The sequence below is a fragment of the Cetorhinus maximus genome, chromosome 15 (assembly GCF_964194155.1).
Source record: "Cetorhinus maximus chromosome 15, sCetMax3.hap1.1, whole genome shotgun sequence".
Taxonomy (NCBI): Eukaryota; Metazoa; Chordata; class Chondrichthyes; order Lamniformes; family Cetorhinidae; genus Cetorhinus; species Cetorhinus maximus.
In genome coordinates this window covers 65,568,378-65,590,341 of record NC_135893.1, presented here as the reverse complement: position 1 = coordinate 65,590,341, position 21,964 = coordinate 65,568,378, and the positions used below count along the sequence as shown (strand labels likewise).

The 21,964-nt window shown below is 42.7% G+C and overlaps 1 protein-coding gene across 2 annotated transcripts in view; it reads left to right on the top strand.

The window, feature by feature from the left end:
• lmf1 (lipase maturation factor 1) overlaps positions 1-21,964 on the top strand; it is a 615,052-nt gene that overhangs the window by 435,918 nt on the left and 157,170 nt on the right. For both annotated transcript variants that reach the window (XM_078558576.1, XM_078558577.1), the window contains one exon: positions 17,221-17,388. In XM_078558576.1, coding sequence (XP_078414702.1) covers positions 17,221-17,388 — 168 coding nt within the window. The remainder of the gene's footprint in view (positions 1-17,220; positions 17,389-21,964) is intronic.

Genomic DNA, 21,964 nt, shown 5'->3' with positions numbered 1-21,964 from the left:
TGGCACATGGCTTCCCAGTGCTCACTGACTAAGTTTTAACATGAGGAACGGCTTAAACGACTTGCATTTAGACAACTCCTTTCATGATCTCAGGATATTCCAAAGTACCTTTACAGCTAATGAAGTATTTTTTGGAATGTAGTCACTATTGTAATATAGAAAACAAATGATTAATGATTTGGGCAAGGTATCAAAGGGCCTTTGGTATCTGAGAAAGCTATACCCAATCTGAATCACAAGAAGAAGGAATAAAAGGAGAGTAAATTAAAAAAACAAATTATTTTTGCGTTGATAATTATTGATAAATATCGTGCGATGTGTTGGTAATTTCCCAATGTTAGCAGGCTGTCTGAGGAAGTGAATCACTGAATGGAGCGGGTTCAACTTGTACCAATCTCCTTGGTCTATATTTATTGAATGTACAAAAATAACGAGGAGCTTGCCCCTAAAGCTTGCCATACATTTGTGATGCCTTGAACACCATGATTAGAAACTTCCTAACCTTCCCAACCTCATCCACATAACCTCCTGTGAAAGGCAGAAAAGCAGGAAACAAAATTGAGGGTCAGTGAAGTCAGATACTAAGGGCTGGATTTGCCTAGAATCAGGGAGACTTCGGGGAAGTGCAAATATGATCGTTGGGGCCCGATTCTGAGTTTCCCCACCCTATTCCTGGCATTCCCAATTTTCCCCAGTGCAGGTCGCAAGCCCATGCCCTGCACTTCTGACCTAGCTGGATGCCTCCATTGCCAGGATAGGTATCTCCTAACCTCCTGCAATTTTCATGGAGTTGCACCAGTTTTTAAAGGATTTGAGGTTCACAGCCCCTCAGAGGTGTCACGAACCATAGTGTGGATGAGGGAACCTTTTGAAAGCTAAGTTCAAAAGATGTTACCCATGCCCCCCATGCCAAGCTATGCCTCTCCACCTACCCCCATGGCCCTTCATACCCTCAATACCAAGCTTTGACTCCATCCATTCCCCATAACCTCTCATAGTCTCCATGCCAATCTATGCCCCCCACCCACCCCCACATGGCCCCTCATACCCTCCATGCCAATCAATGGCATTTCATGCCCATTCATCCACTATACAAAGCTTTTCAAAAAGTCATTCATTCCTAACTTTCCTTCTTAAAAAACTGTTTTTAAGTACAGACCTATAGAAGTGTCAATCACCCAGACTCTTTAAAGTATCAATAGCAGAAACTGCAAATGTTTGAAACCTCTTTACCTTGTGTAAATAAACATTGTGCAATTGATGGAATAGATCACAGAGCAAAAGCTGTCAATTGAGCAATGTTTTCCCTGGGACAGCTGTTTCAACAGTCTAATGGATATTTGGGCTTTCAACCAAGAATGCAGGCTTGGCTGAAATCCCAGACTTCCATTACTCTGGTGAAACAGCTGTGTCCCAGGGAAAACATTGATTGATTAACAGCTCTTGCTTTGTGATCTATTCTGTCAATTGCCCAATGTTTATTTAGTAGTAAAAACAAAAATTTCGTGACCGCTGTTACTCACTTCTAGGTCTTTGACTGAAGCTTGGAAAATGTCTGTTGGCCTGGGCTTTTCAGGTTGTGGTGCAAAGGAAACTAAAAGAGGAAGACACAGGAATATCTTGGAATGAATAAATAGATAACATCTGGCTTATTTTGTGGTGTCATGAATGTCTCATCGGTTTTACAAGAATATGTTTCGGTGGCTAATGGTGGAACATTGTGTCCACATTATTAGAAAGCTTTGCCCTGCATGCATAGAATACTTGTGGAATCCTGGAGCCCACTAATTAAATAGCTTACAAAGTTCTGATGGCAACATGAAGTGTTAATGGAATATTCTATATTAAAGAGTAAAATCTTTCTTCGATCAGATTGAAAGTGTACAGCCTACAGATCTCAATAGTACTGTATTTATGCTTGGTTTATACTCTATTTTGACTTTTTTTGGTGACTTGTCATGTCTCTTGGAAAGATACTTTGAATTACTTTCAAGCCTTTCATGTCATAACTTTGAGACAGCAATGACTTGGCTAGCAGGATATCTCCTTATTGTAAAGGAATGAACAACAGCTTTCATTTATATAGAACCTTTGACATAGTAAAATATCCTAAGCCGCTTCACAGGAGTGCAATCAGACAACCTTTGACACCAAGCCAAAGAACGAGACATTGGGACAGGTTTAGTCGGATAAATAGTTTTAGGGAGAGTCTTAAAGGAAGAGGGAAGGGGAGAGAAGTTTAAGGAGGAATTTCCAAAGCATAAGGTCTAGGCAGCTGAAGGAATGGGCCACCAGTGGTTGAGTGAAGAAAGTTGGAGATTATCAAGAGGCCAAAGTTGGAGGAAAGCAGAGGAAACAGAGTTTCTGAAATGGGCTCCGAAAAAGAGTCATTTGGCTCAAACATTAACTCCGTTTTTCTCTATACAGATGATGCCAGACCTGCTGAGTTTTTCCAGTATTTTCTGTTTTGGGTACCTAAAATAGATGATCTGGTTATTGAATTACTGTTTTGGGACTTTGTTCTGTGCAAATTGGTTGCCGAGTTTCTTACATTACAACAGTGACTGCACTTCAAAAAGTACTTCATTGGCTGTGAAGCACCTTGAAAGGTTCCTGAGGTTGAGAAAGGCACTATAGAAACGTAAGACCCCCTACTCCTGTGATTCCTCTTGTTCCCAGATTAGTCCACATTTAACAGGTAACATATTTTCTAAATAGTTGTGCATGCTCACTGACCTTTCAAGCTACTTGTTTCTATTGTTGAATGTTGCATGGTGTTGCTTTTAGTTCTTGCTAATATATTCTGGAAAGGTGTCTTTATGTGAATGAATACAATTTAGACCTGTAGGCCTGGCTGAAGAGTTCAAGGTCTTTTGTGTCTTTGGGAGAGAGAAACTCTTCAATAAATAAATTATCATTGTGGAATGAAGTAAAAATATACACTTTTGGCTACCGGTTTATGAACTATGTCAGGTCCTTTTAAATTGACCTAGATAACAGGATTCAATTATTCTTGGTTACAAGGAGCCCTTTGTGAACTAAAACCTATGATCAGTGTGTGGACCAATCACTCCATTAGTAGTGTATTCTTGTGATTATTTTTGTTTTAAATGGAAACATTGTCTACCTACTTCCGCCATTGTCTCTGTCCCTGCCTTAGCTCATCTGGTGCTACCCTCATCCATGGTCTTGTCACCTCTAGTCTCAACTCCTCCAGTTGTCACATGGCTTTGCTTATACCTTTTTTATCGGTAAATATTACCAATAAAGCAATCTCTGATCATTTTTTTAGTTTTGCGTTCCACCGCTCCCCACTCCCAAGTCCACTTCTTTCTGTGTCTGACCCTGAAAACTGCTCTCCTCCAAGTCACTTATCTTGGCACATTAAAACTCCCAACTATCTAGCCTTTAATCCATCATAACACTCCAACTGCTGTTGATTGTCTTAATCACACCCTCTCCACCGCCCTTGCCTTGTCCCCTCTAATTGTTCTCCCTGCTATACCCCTCATTTCCATTCCCTTAAGTCCAAGGGACACGGACTTGAACATCCTTGGCCAACAGCTGGAGAGAGAAACAGAGTAAACATTTTGAGTCTGTATGACGACTCTTCAGGGTCATACTGACACGAAACTGACACTGGGTCTAATTTCCTCTAATGTTACCCCTAATCGAATGCTGAATCAATGTCAAAATTTGCTGGTAGGGTTAGCTCTGAATTTGCACCTTTAGTTTCTCTCTTACTTCCTCTCATGCCTTCTTCAAGCTCATCTAGTTAATGAGACCCACCTTTTACTCTCCAGACCCTATTCCTACTAAACTGATGACTGCTCAACTTCCCTTTATCTCTCCTGCTCGAGCTGATGTTGGTAACGGTTCCCTCTTCTTGGGTTCAGTCTCCCTCTCCTTCAAATCTGCCGTTATCATCCTTCTCTTCAAAAAAAATAATTCTTGGCTTTCTGTCCTTGCAAATCTCCAACTTCTCTCTTCTCTCCAAGGTCTGAGTGTGTTATCGTCTTGTTAATCTGTGCCCAACTTATTTGGAACAGTTTGTTTGAATCCCTTCTCTGTCATAGTACTGAAACTGCACTTACCAAAGTCATAAATGACCTCCTAGTTCATTGCGACTTTTTTGCAGCTTTTGACATGATTGACCATGAAATTCTCGTCCAATGCCGCCTTCGTCCAGCTGGGTGGAACTGTGTTTGCCTGGTTTCATTCTTTTCTATCCTGCCGTAGCCAAGGAATCACCTGATGTGGTTTCTCGTCTTACCACTGCACCATTACCTCTGGTGTTACCAAGGATCTACCCTTGGCTTCCTTTTTCTCATCTATCCTGTGAATCACCCTGTGATGTTTTATTATGTGGAAAATTTTCTCCCCATCAGGCGGGCCGGTTGGGAGCGGGTGGGTGTGCAGCCGATTGCCGCCCGCGATCGGCTGCGCGCCGCTATTTTATGTGGGAAGGCCAATTAAGGTCCTCCCAGCGTAATGTGCGCCTGGTAGCGCTCAGCACTACCTGTGCGTGTGGGGGGTAGGAGGGAGAGTCAGGGCCTGCACTCTTTTGCGCATGCGCGCGAAAGAGCGCAGAAATCTACCTGAGGCATGGAGCTGCCTCAGGGAGATTAATTTCATAATGACAGATTGAAAGAAAGAAAAAATAAAATTAATCAGACATATCCCCTCATGTGACAGTGTCACATGAGCTGGAACATGTTTATGAATTTTCATGAAAATTTTTATTGAATTAATAAAACCTTCATGAAACCTCATCCCGCCTGTGGATGAGGTTTCATGAAAAATGCGAAAGTCGCCTGGGCTCTTCGCCTGCCCGCCAACCTTAAGGTTCTGTAAATACATGTTGTTTTTGCTCTCCTGACAAGGCCCCCACCTTCCGTGAACTTATTTTCCTTTTGTAAACTTAAGCCCATCCAAAACTGTGTTGGCTGTATCCTAACTCGCACCAAGTCCTGATCATCCATCCATCCTGTTCTCACTGACCTGCATTAGCTCCCAGTATTATTTTGTTCAAATTCCTTTATGACACTGCCCTCTCCCTATCTCTGTAATGTCCTCTTGTCTTACAACCTTCTAAGATCTTTGCTTTCAGTTCAGATCTCTTGCGTATCTCCGATTTTCATTTACTCAAATATTGATGGCCATGTCTTCAGCTATCTTTCCTTAAAATCTCCTCTCTTTCTGCCACTCGTTCCCCCTTTAAGACCCTCATAACCACCTGCCACTTTGACCAAGCTTTTTGACACCTGCCTTAATATCTCTGTGTGGATTGCTGTCAAATTTAGTATTGTAATCCTCAAGTGAAGTACCTTAGGATGTTTACTATGTTAAAGGTGTTATATGAATGGAATGTAAATTAATGCTGTTGTAAAATTATATGGACCTTCTTTAACTAACAGGATTACTGAATCATGAGTAGAAGTATAACTCCATTGTGCCTGTTGTGAACTATTCACAGCAGCTGCTGGTCTCAGACCAGTATTGCTCTATTACTGTTGCCTTTAAACTCCACTAACAGGCTGATTTGTATTAATCTTTATGATAAGGGCCATGTATTTTGTGTAGCTACTTGATGTAGTTTCTTAGCTGATTAGAACTCAAAACGTCAGAAATGCCAGCACTCAGCTATTATCCAAGCCTGTTTCTCCAAGAAATATTTCAGAAATTTAAGGACATTTGATTTTTTTGGTAATATATTTCTAAAATACTATGTTTAAAGGCTAATAACAAAGCGGCTGCAGGATATTAAAGGGACGGCTTTGTAATTGTAGGTCAAGCTGCCATTTGATTTTTATTATACCGTTGAGATGTTATTTCACTACGATATGATGGCCAGATGTTCCTGTTTAAGTCACATGATTGCAGAACATCCGCATAGTATCAGAATTTTACTGCCTCTAGGGGTTCTCAGGATGGATAAAATTAATCTTTAGTTTACCGAAAGGAGACTTCACCAGAAAAACATCGAAGGGGGTAGACTATCTTCTAGGAGGAACTATATCCGCAGTGATATATTTTCAAGATAAGTCATGATTATGCTTTTTTGAATGAATGTCTCCTTTCAGGTTGTTAGGAAATCCATTGATCCGTGTGTCTGTGGCGATGGTAACATTTAAGGTACAGCATGTTCCAATGCTGTTACGGTGGTTCTTGCCTAGTAACAAGGGTGGGACCTGCTATGAGTGTGTTGGTAGGTTCCCCCAGATCAGTTCAAGGGTCTGTCAATTTTAGCCAGTCAGGCAGTCAGCTTCGGGGAGCCAGCCTGCAAGTGTCACAGACAGGCACACGGGCAGAAGTCCCAGTTAAGTTAAAGAAAGTGCCGCTGTTAGCTCTGAGGAGCTGGGTTGGGGGCTCAGTGAAACCCTGTGGGCCATTTGGTAACTCTGCAGTTGGGGTTCAGAAGGAGCCTTGGGAGCCATTCATAGCTCAGTGCAACCAAGAGTTGGGGCTCAAGAAATCCTACGTGACTGGGTGTGTTCAGAAGCAGGGAGAATAGGGTCCAGGCAGCAGAGGTGTTGTGGTGAGCAGTCTCCAGGTAGTCAGGGCTCGGGAGAAGTCCTGAGGAGCAAACTTTGGAAGGCAGCAGTCATTAAGGCAACCTGAGTCAGAGTGGCTTTGAGGGAGTTCCGAGGCTAGATCTTTGAAAGTACAGAATTGGAATCCCTTGTGAAGAAGACAGAGTTTAAAAGAGATTAAAGAGAAACTCACTGTGAATACTAATGGCTGGGTGGGTTCTTGAGAAACCCATTGGTTGCATCTACTATTTCCTCTGTGGTGTAGTGTGTTCAACCACAGTTTGTTAATTCACATGTACTTACCCTAAATATTAGAGTATAGATATATCCTTTAAGTTGTTATATCTTTCTAGACTTGTAGAGTAAATTTTGTCCTGTTTTTTGCTCATTCAAACCCCATGGAAAATTGAGGCTTTATTCCAAAAGCAAGTGTCTTTAATCTCAGCCTTTAACTACTTTAAACATGACGCTACTAATCGGACCCTAATTGGACCTCCCCCCACATCCCAGGGTCTGCCCAAGGATCATAACAAAGTATAGAAGGAATGATTTAAGTACAGTTTATACCGACATAAATGTGTTCGTTCCAAGAGGTTTCCAAAAACTTTTTATGTATTCTACTTAATAGTCAGAGGCAATCACACCTGAAAGATGACCATTTGTCAGAAAAAAGCCCAAGTACAACAGATATTCTTTTGCAAATCTCTTGGGAAGCCTAAAGGAAGTTGAGGGCTAAGAATTCCACCACCTAAGAACAACATCAGCTGGAAGTTCCCCTCCAAGCCACTCACCATTCTGACTTGGAAATATATATCCGTTCCTTCACTGTCGCTGGGTCAAAATCCTGAAACTCCCTCCCTAACAGCGCTGTGGGTGTACCTACACCACATGGACTGCAGCGGTTCAAGAAGGCAACTCACCACCACCTTCACAAGGGCAATTAGGGATGGGCAATAAATGCTGGTCTAGCCAGCGATGCCAACATCTCGTAAATTAATTTTTAAAAATTCAGACACTTTTGGAAGACGCTTCAACACACTTGTCAGACAATGTCTTCCTATATCATGCCCTGCTGACTAACTATTATTATACTATTATATTAAAGCAATCACCTGACATAATTTTGAAAATACTGTGGAAGATGATCACTATTTCTTCCACTGTTCATTGAAAACAGCTAGCACTTTACAAGATTAAAAGTAAATAGAAGATTTAGTAACATTTGAAGGACTTTGTTTCTACGAATAAATGGGAGGAGAAAAAATTGTGAATGTGTGACAAGGATATAAGGATCTGGATCACAGAATAAACCATGACGTCACCATCTCAAGTTTATTTTGAATGCATTTAGATGTTATACAGTAATAAACACAAACCCATGTTTCTTGTCTCTTCACTGAGTGTCACTTTTCACATAGAATTACTCTTTCCAGTATGTTGGAGCCTCATTTGAAGTTGGATCCTAAATTGCAATTGGCAAGGTTCTTTGTAGGAGTTGTAACACCTGACCTACTACACCATGTGATGGGAAAAGAGCATACACATGCACGCGCGCATGCATGCACACACATACAGATACGCACACAGGTACACGCATACACACATGTACGCGCACACAGGCACACACAGACACCTTACATTGGCGTGCACTTCCCGTATACCATACCCTACTTCCTCTTTTCACATTTTTTGTTATGCCAATATGTTTAACAGAATTACCTAATCTAAATGTGCACATATATCAATATCTTAATCTCAGAGGTCTGTTGTCCTTCAGTACTCACGCTTCAAAGTGTCAAAAATATAAAAGCAGAGAGGCAATTTCTTTCGGAACCAGGAACTTACCAGCAATTGCTTACCTGCCAATCTCCCTGATCAGCACCAATTAACTTCTAATTGACTTAGGGTGTGCCAATAGGATTGACAATAATTGAGCGCTGTGTCCTAAAAGAAACAAGTCAGATAAACACAGCTGTATCAATATATGTATTGTATGGTGGAATATGCCTCTCATTATAAAGTACTTTATCATCTGATTCCCCTTCAGAAACAGAAAAGATTAATTTTTTTTCCAACACTTGCATTTACATATCTTTTTGCATTCAGGTTAACTCCCTTCCATCAGGAGGTTTGGATGTTGCGTTAATAAGAGTAGTCAAATTAAGATTCATGATCGTCCATCATGAGGCATGATTTAAGGGCACCACATCTGCCAAGTTTGCATCATTTGCTTAAAAATATGACTTAAATTGACACAACCTAACCTAAAAATAATAACGGCAACTTCATGCATATAAACTAGGCATGCAATTTCTCTTTATAATCGTAACTCTCTAGTCCTGACATTTCTCCAGTGTTGTTAATTGTTTTCGAGGGGACGGATCCTTCAGTTTTTCTTGATTGTTCAACCAGTCACGGTCATGAAAGCATGATAGTTTCAGAAAAATGTAGCATTTGAATTTGAATCCTTGTTTTAGCATTCATTCAAATTAAGTTGCATTCATGGGAGGTATTGCATCCCAAGTTCATTGCTGGGTCACTAAATAGTTCACTTAACAGTTGCTGCGGTTTGTATGGAAGAAAGAACCATCCAGGATTAGTTCTTCTTGGTCAAAGTTCATTTGACCTGCTGGCTAATTAATTGGAATTGCCTGGAGGCTGAGGGAAAATAAAAAAAAGCTGATTTGAATATTGTGCAAGATTGCGCAACCTATGTACTGTCTTAGGCCAGAATTTGCTGGAAATATGACTTATCCGTGGCGTATAACATTGCCAGAATTTCGTGGAAAAGGTGCAGGGGAACCTGACCTTTCTTTAAACCATAGCGAAATTTCCTAGGGTTCTTCTCTGCTGCAGGCCTTGGTGAGCCTTGCTGAATCTCAATGTCGTCATTCCACGCACCTCTCCCCCACAGCTTCCCCCATAAAGATCAATGATAGTATCCAATAACTGAATCAACGTGCTCCAATGTGACTTGTCCTGGAGCAGAATGACACTGGTGACCTGGCAGCAGCCTGCTTTATTGCTCTAAAATCGACTTCCCTAAACGAGGGGCTTTTTTTTTACTGATACGAAGACAAAACACCGCGGATGCAAGAAATCCGCAAAGTAAATAAAGTGCTTGAAGTACCCAGCAGGTCAGGCAGCATCTGTGGTCAGGGATACCAAATTAATGTTTCAGGTTGATGACCTTCTGTCCTTTCACTGAACTTTGCCAGTTTCCTTAGTGCATGTTAAAATAATGAAATAAAAATAATAAACTCTCGGGCATTTTGGCTGGTGTAAAGTTCCTTGTTAAATGGAATTGAATCTTTGAAAGCCATTTAATGTTTCTATTGAGTCACTTAGCAGTGTCGAGCACTCACTTTAACATGGAGTGTCCACTCAAAAATGTTTCTTTTGGAATTCATATCAATAAATACATTCAATTACAATTCAATGGGGCAGTGCGCTGGTAAATATTGTGTTGCAGGAATAAATTGGTCTATTTAAAGAGCTAAGATTGGAGACCATGCAGCTGCTCTGAATTTAAAGGTGGGGTAGCTGGGAAATGAATTATTAAATAATTACTTCCTACCGTACCTTACATTGAAATTTTAATATATCTAAATTGCAAAGCACAGGACACGTGCTTTGAAATGAATTGGCCCACCAACATTTGAAAACAATTACAATTTAGAAGCCCTCAATTAGCTCAGGTACTTGCAGCCACACTCGGGCTGCCAGTGTTACACCAAGGGATTACTTCACAAAACAACATAATTAACCTGATAAATAGATTTGTTGTAAATTCTCGAAACAGGACTCACCAGTCGAGTGCTGGCTTCTATAAAGTGGCATTAGAAGTGCACGAATCATGCAACACCGTGTGTGATCAAAATTGGAATTGATGGCAGATATTTGTCGATGGCCATTGGCTGTTCTGCTCCTAAATTCCCTCTCTGTCATGTATTTTATTGAGTTCACCAACAAATGTTGGTGAAGATTTGCCAATAAAGCATATGTCAACATCCATTTCTTCACAAATGAACAACACAATGGCATATATTTCATGAAAACGCATCAACTGGACACTTGGATTGTGTGCAAATGGTGCACTTTTCTACTTGTTCTCTTCTCTCTACAAACCAGTTTGACCAGTGTTTTTTCATGAGTATCGAGCAGCGACTGAGTTTTAACCTATGGACATGCAATGCCGTTAAAGTTTGATTTATGTTTGTTTTCAATATAACTATTTGATTATTTTTTGCTCCTTGTAAATTGCTTATTCATGCTCTCCAGCTGTAGAAGTGGGGAAATGTCAATTATGGGCTAGTGGGAATTAGCATCCCTGCAGCTTCAGGATCAGTAAGCAATATTGGTGGAATTCTCCCATGCCCCGGTTGGCGGGTTTAATGGTGGGCAGGGAGGTAGAATTCAGTGGGAGGTGCAAAAATCGGTTTCACGCTGACGTGAAATTATGGCGGGATCTTCTGCTACTGCCCACCATGGTGGGTTGCAATTCCTGCCAGAGGTCGGCGTGAAACCAATTTGCATCCCGTTAATGGAACGCAGATTAAGGCCCAACCGGAATCGCCCCCACCATGCTTGATCATACACATCGCTAGTAAGAAATCCCGAATATGTCTGGACCAACATGGTGTGTAAAAGTCGGGACTTACCTTAGACGTTCTTGGGCAGCTCACGGAGATCCAAAGAGAAGATGCAGGCCTCCAGCGACCGGACCCCGGGCACCATGTGCAGCATTTTAGCATCAACCGCGTGGATCTTCTCCACGCAGCAGCATCCAGAAGGTGGGAGTTTTCAACACAACAACTTTGCCAAGGGTTCAGACCTACATCCAGGGATTTCACTAAAGGATCAGACCTTCATCCAGGGACTTTGCCCAAGGATCGGATCCTCCAGCTGCAGTTGGAAAGTTGCAGGAGGCACTGTTGGGTGGCGAGGGTCTGATGTTGGGGGCGGCAGGGGGAAGGAATGAAGAAGTGGTGTGGGGGTGTCAGGCCTAGAGGGGGGCATGGGAGGTTGGGAATGCCGGGGAAAGAGGGTATCAGAGGGGTCTTTCTAGGTGTCAGATGCAATGGAGCGGGGATGGGAAGAGCCTTGGTGGGTTGCGGGTGGCGGGGGGGGGGGAGTATTCTGCAGGTGTTAAGTGGCATGGGGGGGCTGGTTTGAGATGTGGAGGGCCATGGGAGGCATTGAGGCGTTAAGGGGCATGGGGGGAGGGTTGAGGTGTGAAGGGGTTCACAGGGAGGGGTTAGTGGAGTCGATGCTGGACTCCTGAGGTGAAAACTAAGTATAGCTTTAGTAGTAGGAGGGAAAGGTGGGGGTTACAGCGGGGAGATGGAGCCGGTAGTGTGGGAGAGTAAAGGTGCGACGATGTCGTGTGAAAGGGACACCGAAGGTTGTTGGTGGGGACGTGGAGATGTACACGGATTTGGGGAGTGGGCAGGATGTGTGCGGGCAAGTCAGTGGTTATGGGGGTGGGATTCCCGAGGACTTCATCACTTATCTGAGTATTGCCAAAGGTGATGGGAGAGGGTGGAAGAGTAAGTGGGGATGTCGGAAGTAATACCGGGGGGCGGTCAATGGTTATGCAGGATAGGATAACCAGGGGAGGGGAGAAAATGCTGCCGTGTAGGAAAAACATTACCACCACCATTGATGAGCTGGTCAAAACTATGCAGAGCCTAGTGGTGGAAATCTCAAGATGCTACATGGGAGTTGGGTCGTCGGGGTGGGCAGAGATGCAGTTCATCTCAACTGGACAAATGAAAGGGAACCCCAGCGTGTATTATTTAAAATGCTAGCGCCCTGGACACACAATAGTTTGAAGAATAAAAGCTCAGCATGTGCGGGAGATTGCTGTCACATGGCTCCACAAGGGCCCTGGCATATACCTTTACCTCCCAGCTGATGCCTCATTCCAGGGGATGGGGTGTCCGCAGGAAGATGAGGATGGGGGGAGGCTAAGTAAAGCGCTGCAGCTAAAACAAGATGGTAGATATTATTAAAGTGAAAGTGATTGCAAAAGTTTTCTTATTGTGACATTCAATTATTTACCTGGGCAACCTGTTGTGCTTTTAATATTTCTTAATTTTCCCTTCCCTACTACTGCTAAGTACTCCCCAGACATCCGCAGCAGGGGTGGATGCAGCCTGCTGACCAGTTCGTTCTGTTACCTTGGATGACCTTGACGGCCGTCCTATGGAGCCACGAGGCCTGGAGGGCCACGCTTATCTTGGCTGTCCTGCTGAGGGCCAGTCGCAGAGGACGAGGTTGAAGGGGTCACAGGCAAAGGAGATTCGGAAGGGCCGGACAACCTCTGAGATTTCTGTGAGGATACCCCAGGCTGTCCAGCTGCCGCTCCTCCTCCCTTTGGGTGCCCGAAGGCCCTTGCCTGACTCCCTGAGGGGAAAGGGCACCTGGAGAGAGCGGAGGTTCCCCATTCCCCTCTTGCATAGCCACTGCAGAAGGTGCTCCATAGCTACCGCGATGGAGTGCAGGTCTCCGTGCATCTTCGGCAGAATCTGGTGGTCTAGGATCTCCATGGAGTCCGCCATCCTCCCCATGGAAACCTCGATGGGTGCGCATGTTGGCCCACTTCATTAACGAGCAGACGGATGGACTCTTCCGGTTTGCATGCCACCCTGTTGAGGGCCTCTGACACCACTGCCTGATGTTCCCCCGCCTCTTGCTGACTGTCCAGCGTCAGTTGGAAGGACGATTCCAGAGGCCTGTCATTGGACTCAGACCTCGCAGATGTCCTTTCCTCACCACTCCTCCCAAGTGCTGATGCACTTGGCTGACCTGGCTGCCTGCTGAGGACATGTGTCCGTGTGGTGTCCACCAGAGTGTGAGACCCTTCCTACTCTGGAGCTAATATGCACCAAGGTGTGTGTCTTTGGGAGGGCATGGGGAGGGCAGGTGTCTGCTGTGATGGTTCTACAGTTAGATGCACATATCCTTGTGTTATGTCCTCGTTCCTCTCTGTGCATGGGCTTGTACTGAAGCTGGAAGTTCCTCTTCTGCCTCTGCCCTTGCCCTCTTCCAGGTGGCACCTGTAAGTGAGAGAGGAGAGAGCGAGTGACAGCATGAGCTGCCTCCGCCATGGAGGTACCCTTGGACCTGAGATTTCCATTACATGCCTGGATCCTTACTGGTTGGAAACCAAATCCAGTCTCCCTATCTCCAATGGCCCGGTCCCGCTCCACCCCTGCAGGTGGGATGCCCTCTCCTTGAACTCAGTCACTTCGTTCATGTGTGGCTGACCCCTCCTGTCTTCTCCCTCTCTCGTTGGTTATGGCTTAACTTGTCCTGATCAAAGAGAACAGGGAAGATCAGGTTGAGGAATTGTGTTTAGCATCCATCTGCACTTATCAATTTCACATTTCTTTCTATACTTCCAGTCTTAGAGATAACCCACTGGATTGTGTGGCATTTCATTAATGCACTGCATGTTGTCCAGAAGGGTTCTGGGCCAGCACCCTCCAGAGCTTTGAGCCGATCCACATAAGGATAAGGTTTCAGATATGCATGATTTTTGCGGAGCTAGCTGGTGCGCTCTGCACCTGAGCCCCTTTGCCGTCCCCTTCTGGACTGCATTGTGAGCTCTTTTTGTGGAAGGGTGAAGGAGGCACAGTGGTCACTCCACCTACAGAGTGGATGAACTGCAGTGGAGCTATGAGACATCCCTATGATGTTGCCACTGAGGCTTATTTACCCTGGCGGAGCAGATGAGGTTCATCCTCTTCCAGTGTTGGATGCTGACCTGAGCTGGACACCTTAGGCACTGACAGTGGTGGCAACCTGCGCCCATGCATGGTTGGTACCCCTGTTCAGCCTCCTCCTCCCATTAGCTGGGTTTAGGATGTCCCTCCTGGCCTCTGCCTGGTCAAGGAGGATGCCCAAGGATGAGTCACTGAACTTAGGGGCAGGAGGTCCCTGTCCCCTTCCAGCCACCTGTATGGGCATCGTTAGTAAGGATGATGTCCGGGCACCATCCAACTCGCCTCGCTGAACGAAACATTGGGAAACCCCTGACTGTATAATTAATGAGGCCGGGTCATGCTATAGAAGGGGAATTCCAGTTGGCCCCTGTGGTAGGAAACGCTCCCAATCCCTGTTCCTGTCCCTGCCATGGCACTTAGTCCCGAATGGGAGAATTCCACTCATTGTTTGAGTAGTAGCGCGGGTCAGATATGATTTATTCCCTCTCATTCTTGCTCCTTCTCCAAAGTAAATCAGTCCTACATTTAATAGAGGTTTATAAAACTTCAGTGTGGGGACCACTTGAAAATATTGGCACACTTCTTAAGAATCCCTGCAAATGCTGATGTGCCATTAGAGGACCCTTTAGACTAACTTCCAAAAATTTTGCCTGTTCAGCTACTACTGTAAAACCTTCATTAAAATGAAATACAGCAATTATTGTGCCTGTAAGTCAACAAAGACAAATTCTGTTGAAGTGACAAACCACCTGGACTCTCCCTGGAGACCATAGATCAAAAACTTGCTGTAATAGCTGGTGGAATTTTTTCCATCTGAGGAAAAGAGAATTGAATTATGGCTAACCCCGTGACTCAAATCCATGTTCTTTTGTTTGAGTGTTCATTGGCTTAAGTGATTTTTCTACAGCAAAGGTGTTATATAAATGCAGGTTGTTGCTGTTGAAGTACAAGGATGTAGATTCACTATAAGTTCAGTGAAACTGAGAATTTTATTTTCGTTCTTGGGAAGTGGGCACCTCTGGCAGGCCCAGCGATTATGACCATCCTGAGTTACACTTGAGAAAGTGGCATCCTCCTTGAACTGCTGCAGACAAATGCTGTTAGGTAGGGAGTTACAGGATTTTGAGCTGGTGACAATGAAGGAATGATGATATATGTTCAAGTAAGGACGGTGTTTAACTTGGAGGGGTTGGAATTGCTGCTGTTTCCATGCACCTTGTCCCTCTAGAATGTAGTTGTTGAAAAATGCAAAGTGGCATTATATAAATGACTTTCTAACATAGACAACACATTGAGATGCCACTGACAAGCTTTAACCTGACTAACGAACATAATCTGGTATACTTAATGTTTCCAAATTGTGCAAATCCCAGTATTCAGCAACAATTGGCTGTTTTCAATTTCTGTTAAAGCCTTTTGAACATTGCACGATTACATTGCAAAATCTACAAAGTTACTGAACAGAATCATAACATTAAAATATGTGATGTCTAATTGAAGGAATTGTAACCTGCAAGTTGAAGCATGAGAACAAGTGAAAACTGGCTGCATCTAACACCGCAGAAACATTGAATTGTTTCCCCTCAGGAAATGCCTCGAGAAGCATTTCAAACACATGCACCTTGCTGACCTAGGAAGTAATAATTTTTTGACCCTTGCCGGTGCAGTTGTTGAACTTCTAGTCATTGCTGGGTGCTTCCTGCATTGGTCTTGGAAGAGGAAGGAAGGATGCGGTAGTGTCCTCAGGGGGAGGGGGTTGAAATCAGTGCTTATTTAATGCAAATGCAAATACAGCTTATTAATTCCAGGTTGTATAGAGATTATTATCGCACTTGGTTATTGGCAATGTAGATATATTTTTGTCGTACCATTTGTGAGGAAAATGGATATGTTGGAACTAAACTTGAACTAAACTAAAAATATGTTAAGTGCATTTTCCACTTTTGATGATGTGTATTATTGTCACAACTTTCTGAAAGTCAACTTCAGTACTTCAAGATCCACTGATGGTCCTGCCTTGTTCCAGCAAGTAGAAGTGTTTTGTGTTCATGCCAATTTGGTGGCTAATTGGGGTACTAATAAAACATCAATGGCCTTTGAGTAATTATTTGAAATTCATGATTTTTCTTTCCAAAATTAACTAATTGAGATTGTAGAAATAATTTCTTTGTCTTTTGTCATTTAAAATCAAGGTTACAGTTGTTCAGGAACACTTAATGTTCTCTAAATAATCTCAGGTTATATATACTTATTTAATTCAGTCATTTCAATTCCCTAGAAGCCTTGACAGATCAAATGAAACTGAATGTACTTAGTTCAGAGGTTTTGCATGCTGCAATCTAATGAGTATTTTAGTACCACTATGAAAAATCGAAGCCAGTGATTCACCCCCTCCTACCGCTTATGTGCCTCAAAGCAAAGGAGGCACAGTGGAAAAGTTTTAGGCAGATGGACAGCTTTGCTTACCTTCGTGGCCAGCAAACCGCCTGATTTGTCAAGTGCCACTCTTGATGCTTCTACATGTTTGGACTGACAAACACCTGGATTGGTGTTTGGGAAATCAGGTGACTTCTCCCATGGCCCTCTTCAGCAACACCCTACTAAGCTCTTGGCTCAGGTGCAGGCAATATCTACCTGCCCCCAAGCATATGGAGAAAATCAGGCCCCCACTTCAAGGCCCCAGGTTGCTGCCCAGAATCTAGCTACAGTTTCTTCTTGCACATGTTGGAGGAGATCCCGGACATGCCAAAGGGCAGAGACCAAGTTTTTACTTCAGCTGCAGGAAGTAGGTGTACAGCCTTTGTGAAAAGTTATTCAAAAGTACAACTATCAATATTTTCCAGAGCCTTCCTCTATAAAGGGTGACTCATTGCAGGGTTTCAACATCTTGTACACGTAACTTGAAATCTGTTTGCTCATCTTTGTTAATTCTCATTTTATTTTGTTCTGTGTTACAGACTCAGCCTGTACCTAATCCTATTGCATATTATATGCATCGATCCCCATGGTGGTTCCACAGCTTTGAGGTTCTTACTAACCATTTTATTGAGCTTATTGTGCCCTTTTTCCTATTTATTGGGCGCCGGATGTGCGTAATCCATGGAATCCTGCAGATCCTTTTCCAGGTAGGATTGCACATTTACTACTGTTTCTGCTTAATTCTCATGTCATTGCTACAAAGATCCCCAGAAGAGAAAAAAAAGTGTTAAAAGCATCGTAGTTAACTGATTACTGTCACTGCCACAGGGTAATTTGCAAGTGTCCAACGTATTCCTAGTTTTCTTTTCTCATGCAGTTAATTTGTTTATTTCTCCAATTTTTCACTAACTCCCATGAAATTGTGACTCTTGTTGGTTAATTACATAGAATTTACAGCATAGTAACAGGTCATTCGGCCCACCTGGACTGTGCTTGTGTTTATGCTCATTGTTTATATTCTTCTTCCATGTCTACTTCATCTCATCCCATCAGCATAGTCCTACTATTCCTTTCTCCCTCAAGTACTTATTCAGCCTCCTCTTAAATGTATTGTTGCTATTTGCCACAACTACTCCATGTGATAGTGAGTTTCATGTTCTCACCACTCTGAGTAAAGAAGTTCCTCCTGAATTCCTTATTGGATTTATTGATTATCTTATATTTATGATGCATAACTTTAGTTCCCCTCAAATTTTTGCATTTTCTCTCTGTGACTAACCTATCCTTCATAATCTTCAGTTCATATCAGGTATTCCTTTAGTCTCTTCTAGAGAAGAAAGCCCCAGCTCACGTTATGATTCCACAGCCATTAGTAGTTTGTTGTTGTCTCACACAAGTGACTGTTATTCGTGTATGAATACATTCAGTACTCACAAGTTGCCATGGGGGCATCATTTAAGCCTATTCCTGTTCTCGCCTAATATCCATGCATGCAGACTATCCAGCAGGGAGTCAATGAATGACAATCAGGAACCAAAATCCTTGTTGATTTTTTTTTCCCCTCCCTCCTCTACCTGTTAAAGGGCATTGAAGCCAGTTCTGCTATCCGACTGGGACAATTGCTGAGATCAGTTAGTTCGCACAGACATTCTGGACTGCGAATCCTAATTCTGTTCTGGGGATATCATTATGCAATAGGCAGTCAGGAAGTTTTTTGGTGAGATGTTAATTCAAGCCCCATCTCCCTCTCAGGTCCCATCAGGGCACTATCCTGAAGGAGAGCAGGGTGTCTTGCCCAATATTTATCCCTCAACTATCATTAAAAAAAACTGGATAACCTGGTCATTGTCGCATTGCTGTTTGTGGGAGATTCCCCTGTGCAAATTGGTTGTCGTGTTTCCTGCATTACAACAGTGACCAGACTTCAGAAGGTAATTCATTGGCTGTAAGGTGCTCTGGCATACCTTGAAGTTGCAAAAGATGCCATGTAAAAGCAAGTCTTTCTTCTTAGACAGCACAGAACCAAATTTACAACATCTCAACTCTGTTGCTGAATAACAACAGCCGTTACATGAAATTTACCAGCTGCGAGAAAACTCAGCCTTTTTTTTCCCTCCTTTTGCTCCATGTAACATTTTACATCCAAACAGTGTCCAATTACTGATGGTCAGGGCAGAAAGGAATCAAACTGTGTCCAGAATTTCCATGCCAAGAATTTCAAATATTTACTTGTGTTCCATTTTTATATTAAAGGACTGCTTGCTTATCACATCTGTGGTCACATGTTTTGGTTATGAAAGATGCCATTTTCAAACCAAATCCATAAAGTTTGCCATCAGCTGTTCACTAGCAGATACATTTGGGATATCTGAACTGACTGAAGTTTAGTTGCCTGCTTCAGTTCCACAAAAATAAAGAAAAGATCTTTTCTACACGGGATTATGGACATAATAGGAACATTAGGAACTGGAGTAGGCTGTTTAGCCCCTTGAGCCTGCTCTGCCATGTAATTAGATCATGATTGATCTTCATCTCAACTCCATTTAGCTACCATTGCTGATTGTGCTTGATATCCTTACCCAAGAAGATCTCAGTATTGAAAGCTTCAGTTGATGTGCCCATCTTGAACAGATTTTTTTGGAGAGATTTTCTAGTTCTAGTTCTAGTTTTCTACTACCCTTTGTATAAAAATGTTCCTAATTCTTTCTCCTGAATGGCCTGGCTTTAATTTTAAGATTATGTACCTTTGCCTTCATTCCTCCGCCAGAGGGAAATTCCCTAGGGAATACTTTTTTAACATTTTCAACACCTCAATCAGATCACCCCTCAATCTTCTATACTGAAAGGACTACGAGCTAAGTATTTTACTCCTATTGATTTTTCTGAATAAAGAAGCTGCCTTATCACATTGTATTTCTATTTTGAGCATTTCTTTGCAATTATTATGAAGCATATTTTACATGTTCTTGCTCCTAAGGCACAGCTGAGTGTGGCAGGGGCGTACATTGAAAATATAAATGTGGAGGCCCGTGGTCTGATTAATGACCCCATGATTTTCTGTCCAAAATTGTACAAACAGTGAATCAGGTGCACCAATCTCCATGCCCAAATTCCCATTATGCACTTCTATTCCATGGTGCCTTGCTAATTTATGTGACGGACTCCCAAATGAACTGATTTGTACTGAGGGTGGTATTCCATAAGACCATAAGACATAGGAGCAGAAATTGGGCCATTCGGCCCATCGAGTCTGCTCCACCATTCAATCATGGCTGATAAGTTTCTCAACCCCTTTCTTCCGCCTTCTCCCCATAACCTTTGATCCCCTTACCAATCAAGAACCTATCTATCTCGGTCTTAAATACACTCAATGACCTGGCCTCCACAGCCTTCTGTGGCAATGAATTCCATAGATTTGCCACTCTCTGGCTAAAGAAGTTTCTCCTCATCTCTGTTCTAAAAGGTCTTCCCTTTACTCTGAGGCTGTGCCCTCGGATCCTAGTCTCTCCTACTAATGGAAACATCTTCCCCACGTCCACTATCCAGGCCTTCAACAATTATTCAGTAAAGTTGACCTAAGTGCAGGGCCAGTGAAAAGTGGGTGCAGTGGGGTGGGAACAGGAAAGAACAAAGAGAAAGTTGATAGCATTTTTTTAAACTGATGAAAGCAGTGCATGAACACTTAACATTTTAGTGTGACATTGTGTTCATTTAATAGAGGTGCCAACTCAATTAAAATGAACAGATTAGCACCTCTGTTGAAATAGTGGATGGCGGGATCATTTACGAAGACATTAAGCATTCGGCTGCTAATGCATTGCTGGCAGTCATTTCTACCCCCAGACCTCCAGAACTTGCAACATTTTTGTTCATATCTGCTGTTTAATTGAATGGATAACAGTTTTACTCTGTACTTGTCAACAGGTTGGGGTACTCGACTTATGGTGGTGGTGTTCCATTCATGTTTGTTCTGATGCACTGTACTTTGTCTCAAAAAATTGCCTGAAAATCCTCAATAGCGTGTAGATCACTGTTAAAATCCTACGTTTTGGTCTATCTTAGTGATCAGTGTGAAAGGTTATTGAATCTGCTGTTCTTTTTCTTATTTCTGCTATGTTTCCATGTCAGGGACATTTAGTTGACTATATTTATCAGTCCCGTCAGGTGCCTTGGTATGGGCCTAGCATTCTCTGGAAGGAACAGCATTAGCTTATCCATGTCCACTGGAAGACTAATTTGGGCGAAACATTAGAGCATTATTGAATGCATTAGGGTGCATTTTCCTGGTTAAGTGCCTGCTATAGCCATGGCTCAGTTGGCAGCATTACTAGGGTTACGTAGGTTATACAGCACAGAAACAAGCCATTCGGCCCAACCAGTCCATGCCAATGTCCATGCTCCCCTCAAGTCTCCTCCCATTTTTTCTCATTTAAATCTATCATCGTACTAATCTATTCCCTTCTCCCTCAAGCTTCCCCTTAAATACATCTATTCACTTCAACCACCCTCTGTGATAGCGAGTTCCACACTTTATGGTGAAGAAGTTTCTTCTGAATTCTCTGTTGGATTTCTTGGTGACTATCTTATATTGCTGGCCTCTCGGTATACTCTTCCCCGCAAGAGGAAACATTCTCTCTAGATCCACTATACCTTTCATAATTTTAAAGACCTTACTAGGTCACCTCTCAACCTTCTTTTTTCAAGAGACCGGATACTCAACCTGTCAGTCCTATATCCATGCATTTCTGGTATCACCTTTGTTACCAAGAACACTCTAGCTTCTGAGTCAGAAGGCTGTGGTCAATCCCATGCTAGGACTTGAGCATAAAAATCAAGGCTGACATCCCAGTGTAGTACTGAGGGAGTGCTGCATTTTCAGAAGTGTGGTCTTTCGGATGAGATATTAAACCAAGGTCTTGCCTGGTTCCTCAGGTGGAGTTATTCCCAGTGTACTGGTCAATGTTTATCCATTGATCAACATCACTAAAACAGATTATCCTGGCATTATCACATTGCTGTTATAGGATCTTACTATGTATAAATTGGCTGCCATGTGTCAGGAAGATATAATAATTTTCATAATGCTATTGGAATTTATTGTAGAGTAATAGTGGTGTGTGTGTGACTTAATTGAATTCAAGGCAGCTGTTCTGAAGGCTTTAATGTATCAGAAGATAAGCTAGGTTTGAAATGTTAAGTAGGTAAGCATGGAGAAAGTTTTATAATGTAAGGTGTAAAGGAAACATTTGCATTTTTAAATAAACCAGACTAGCTTGAATTCAA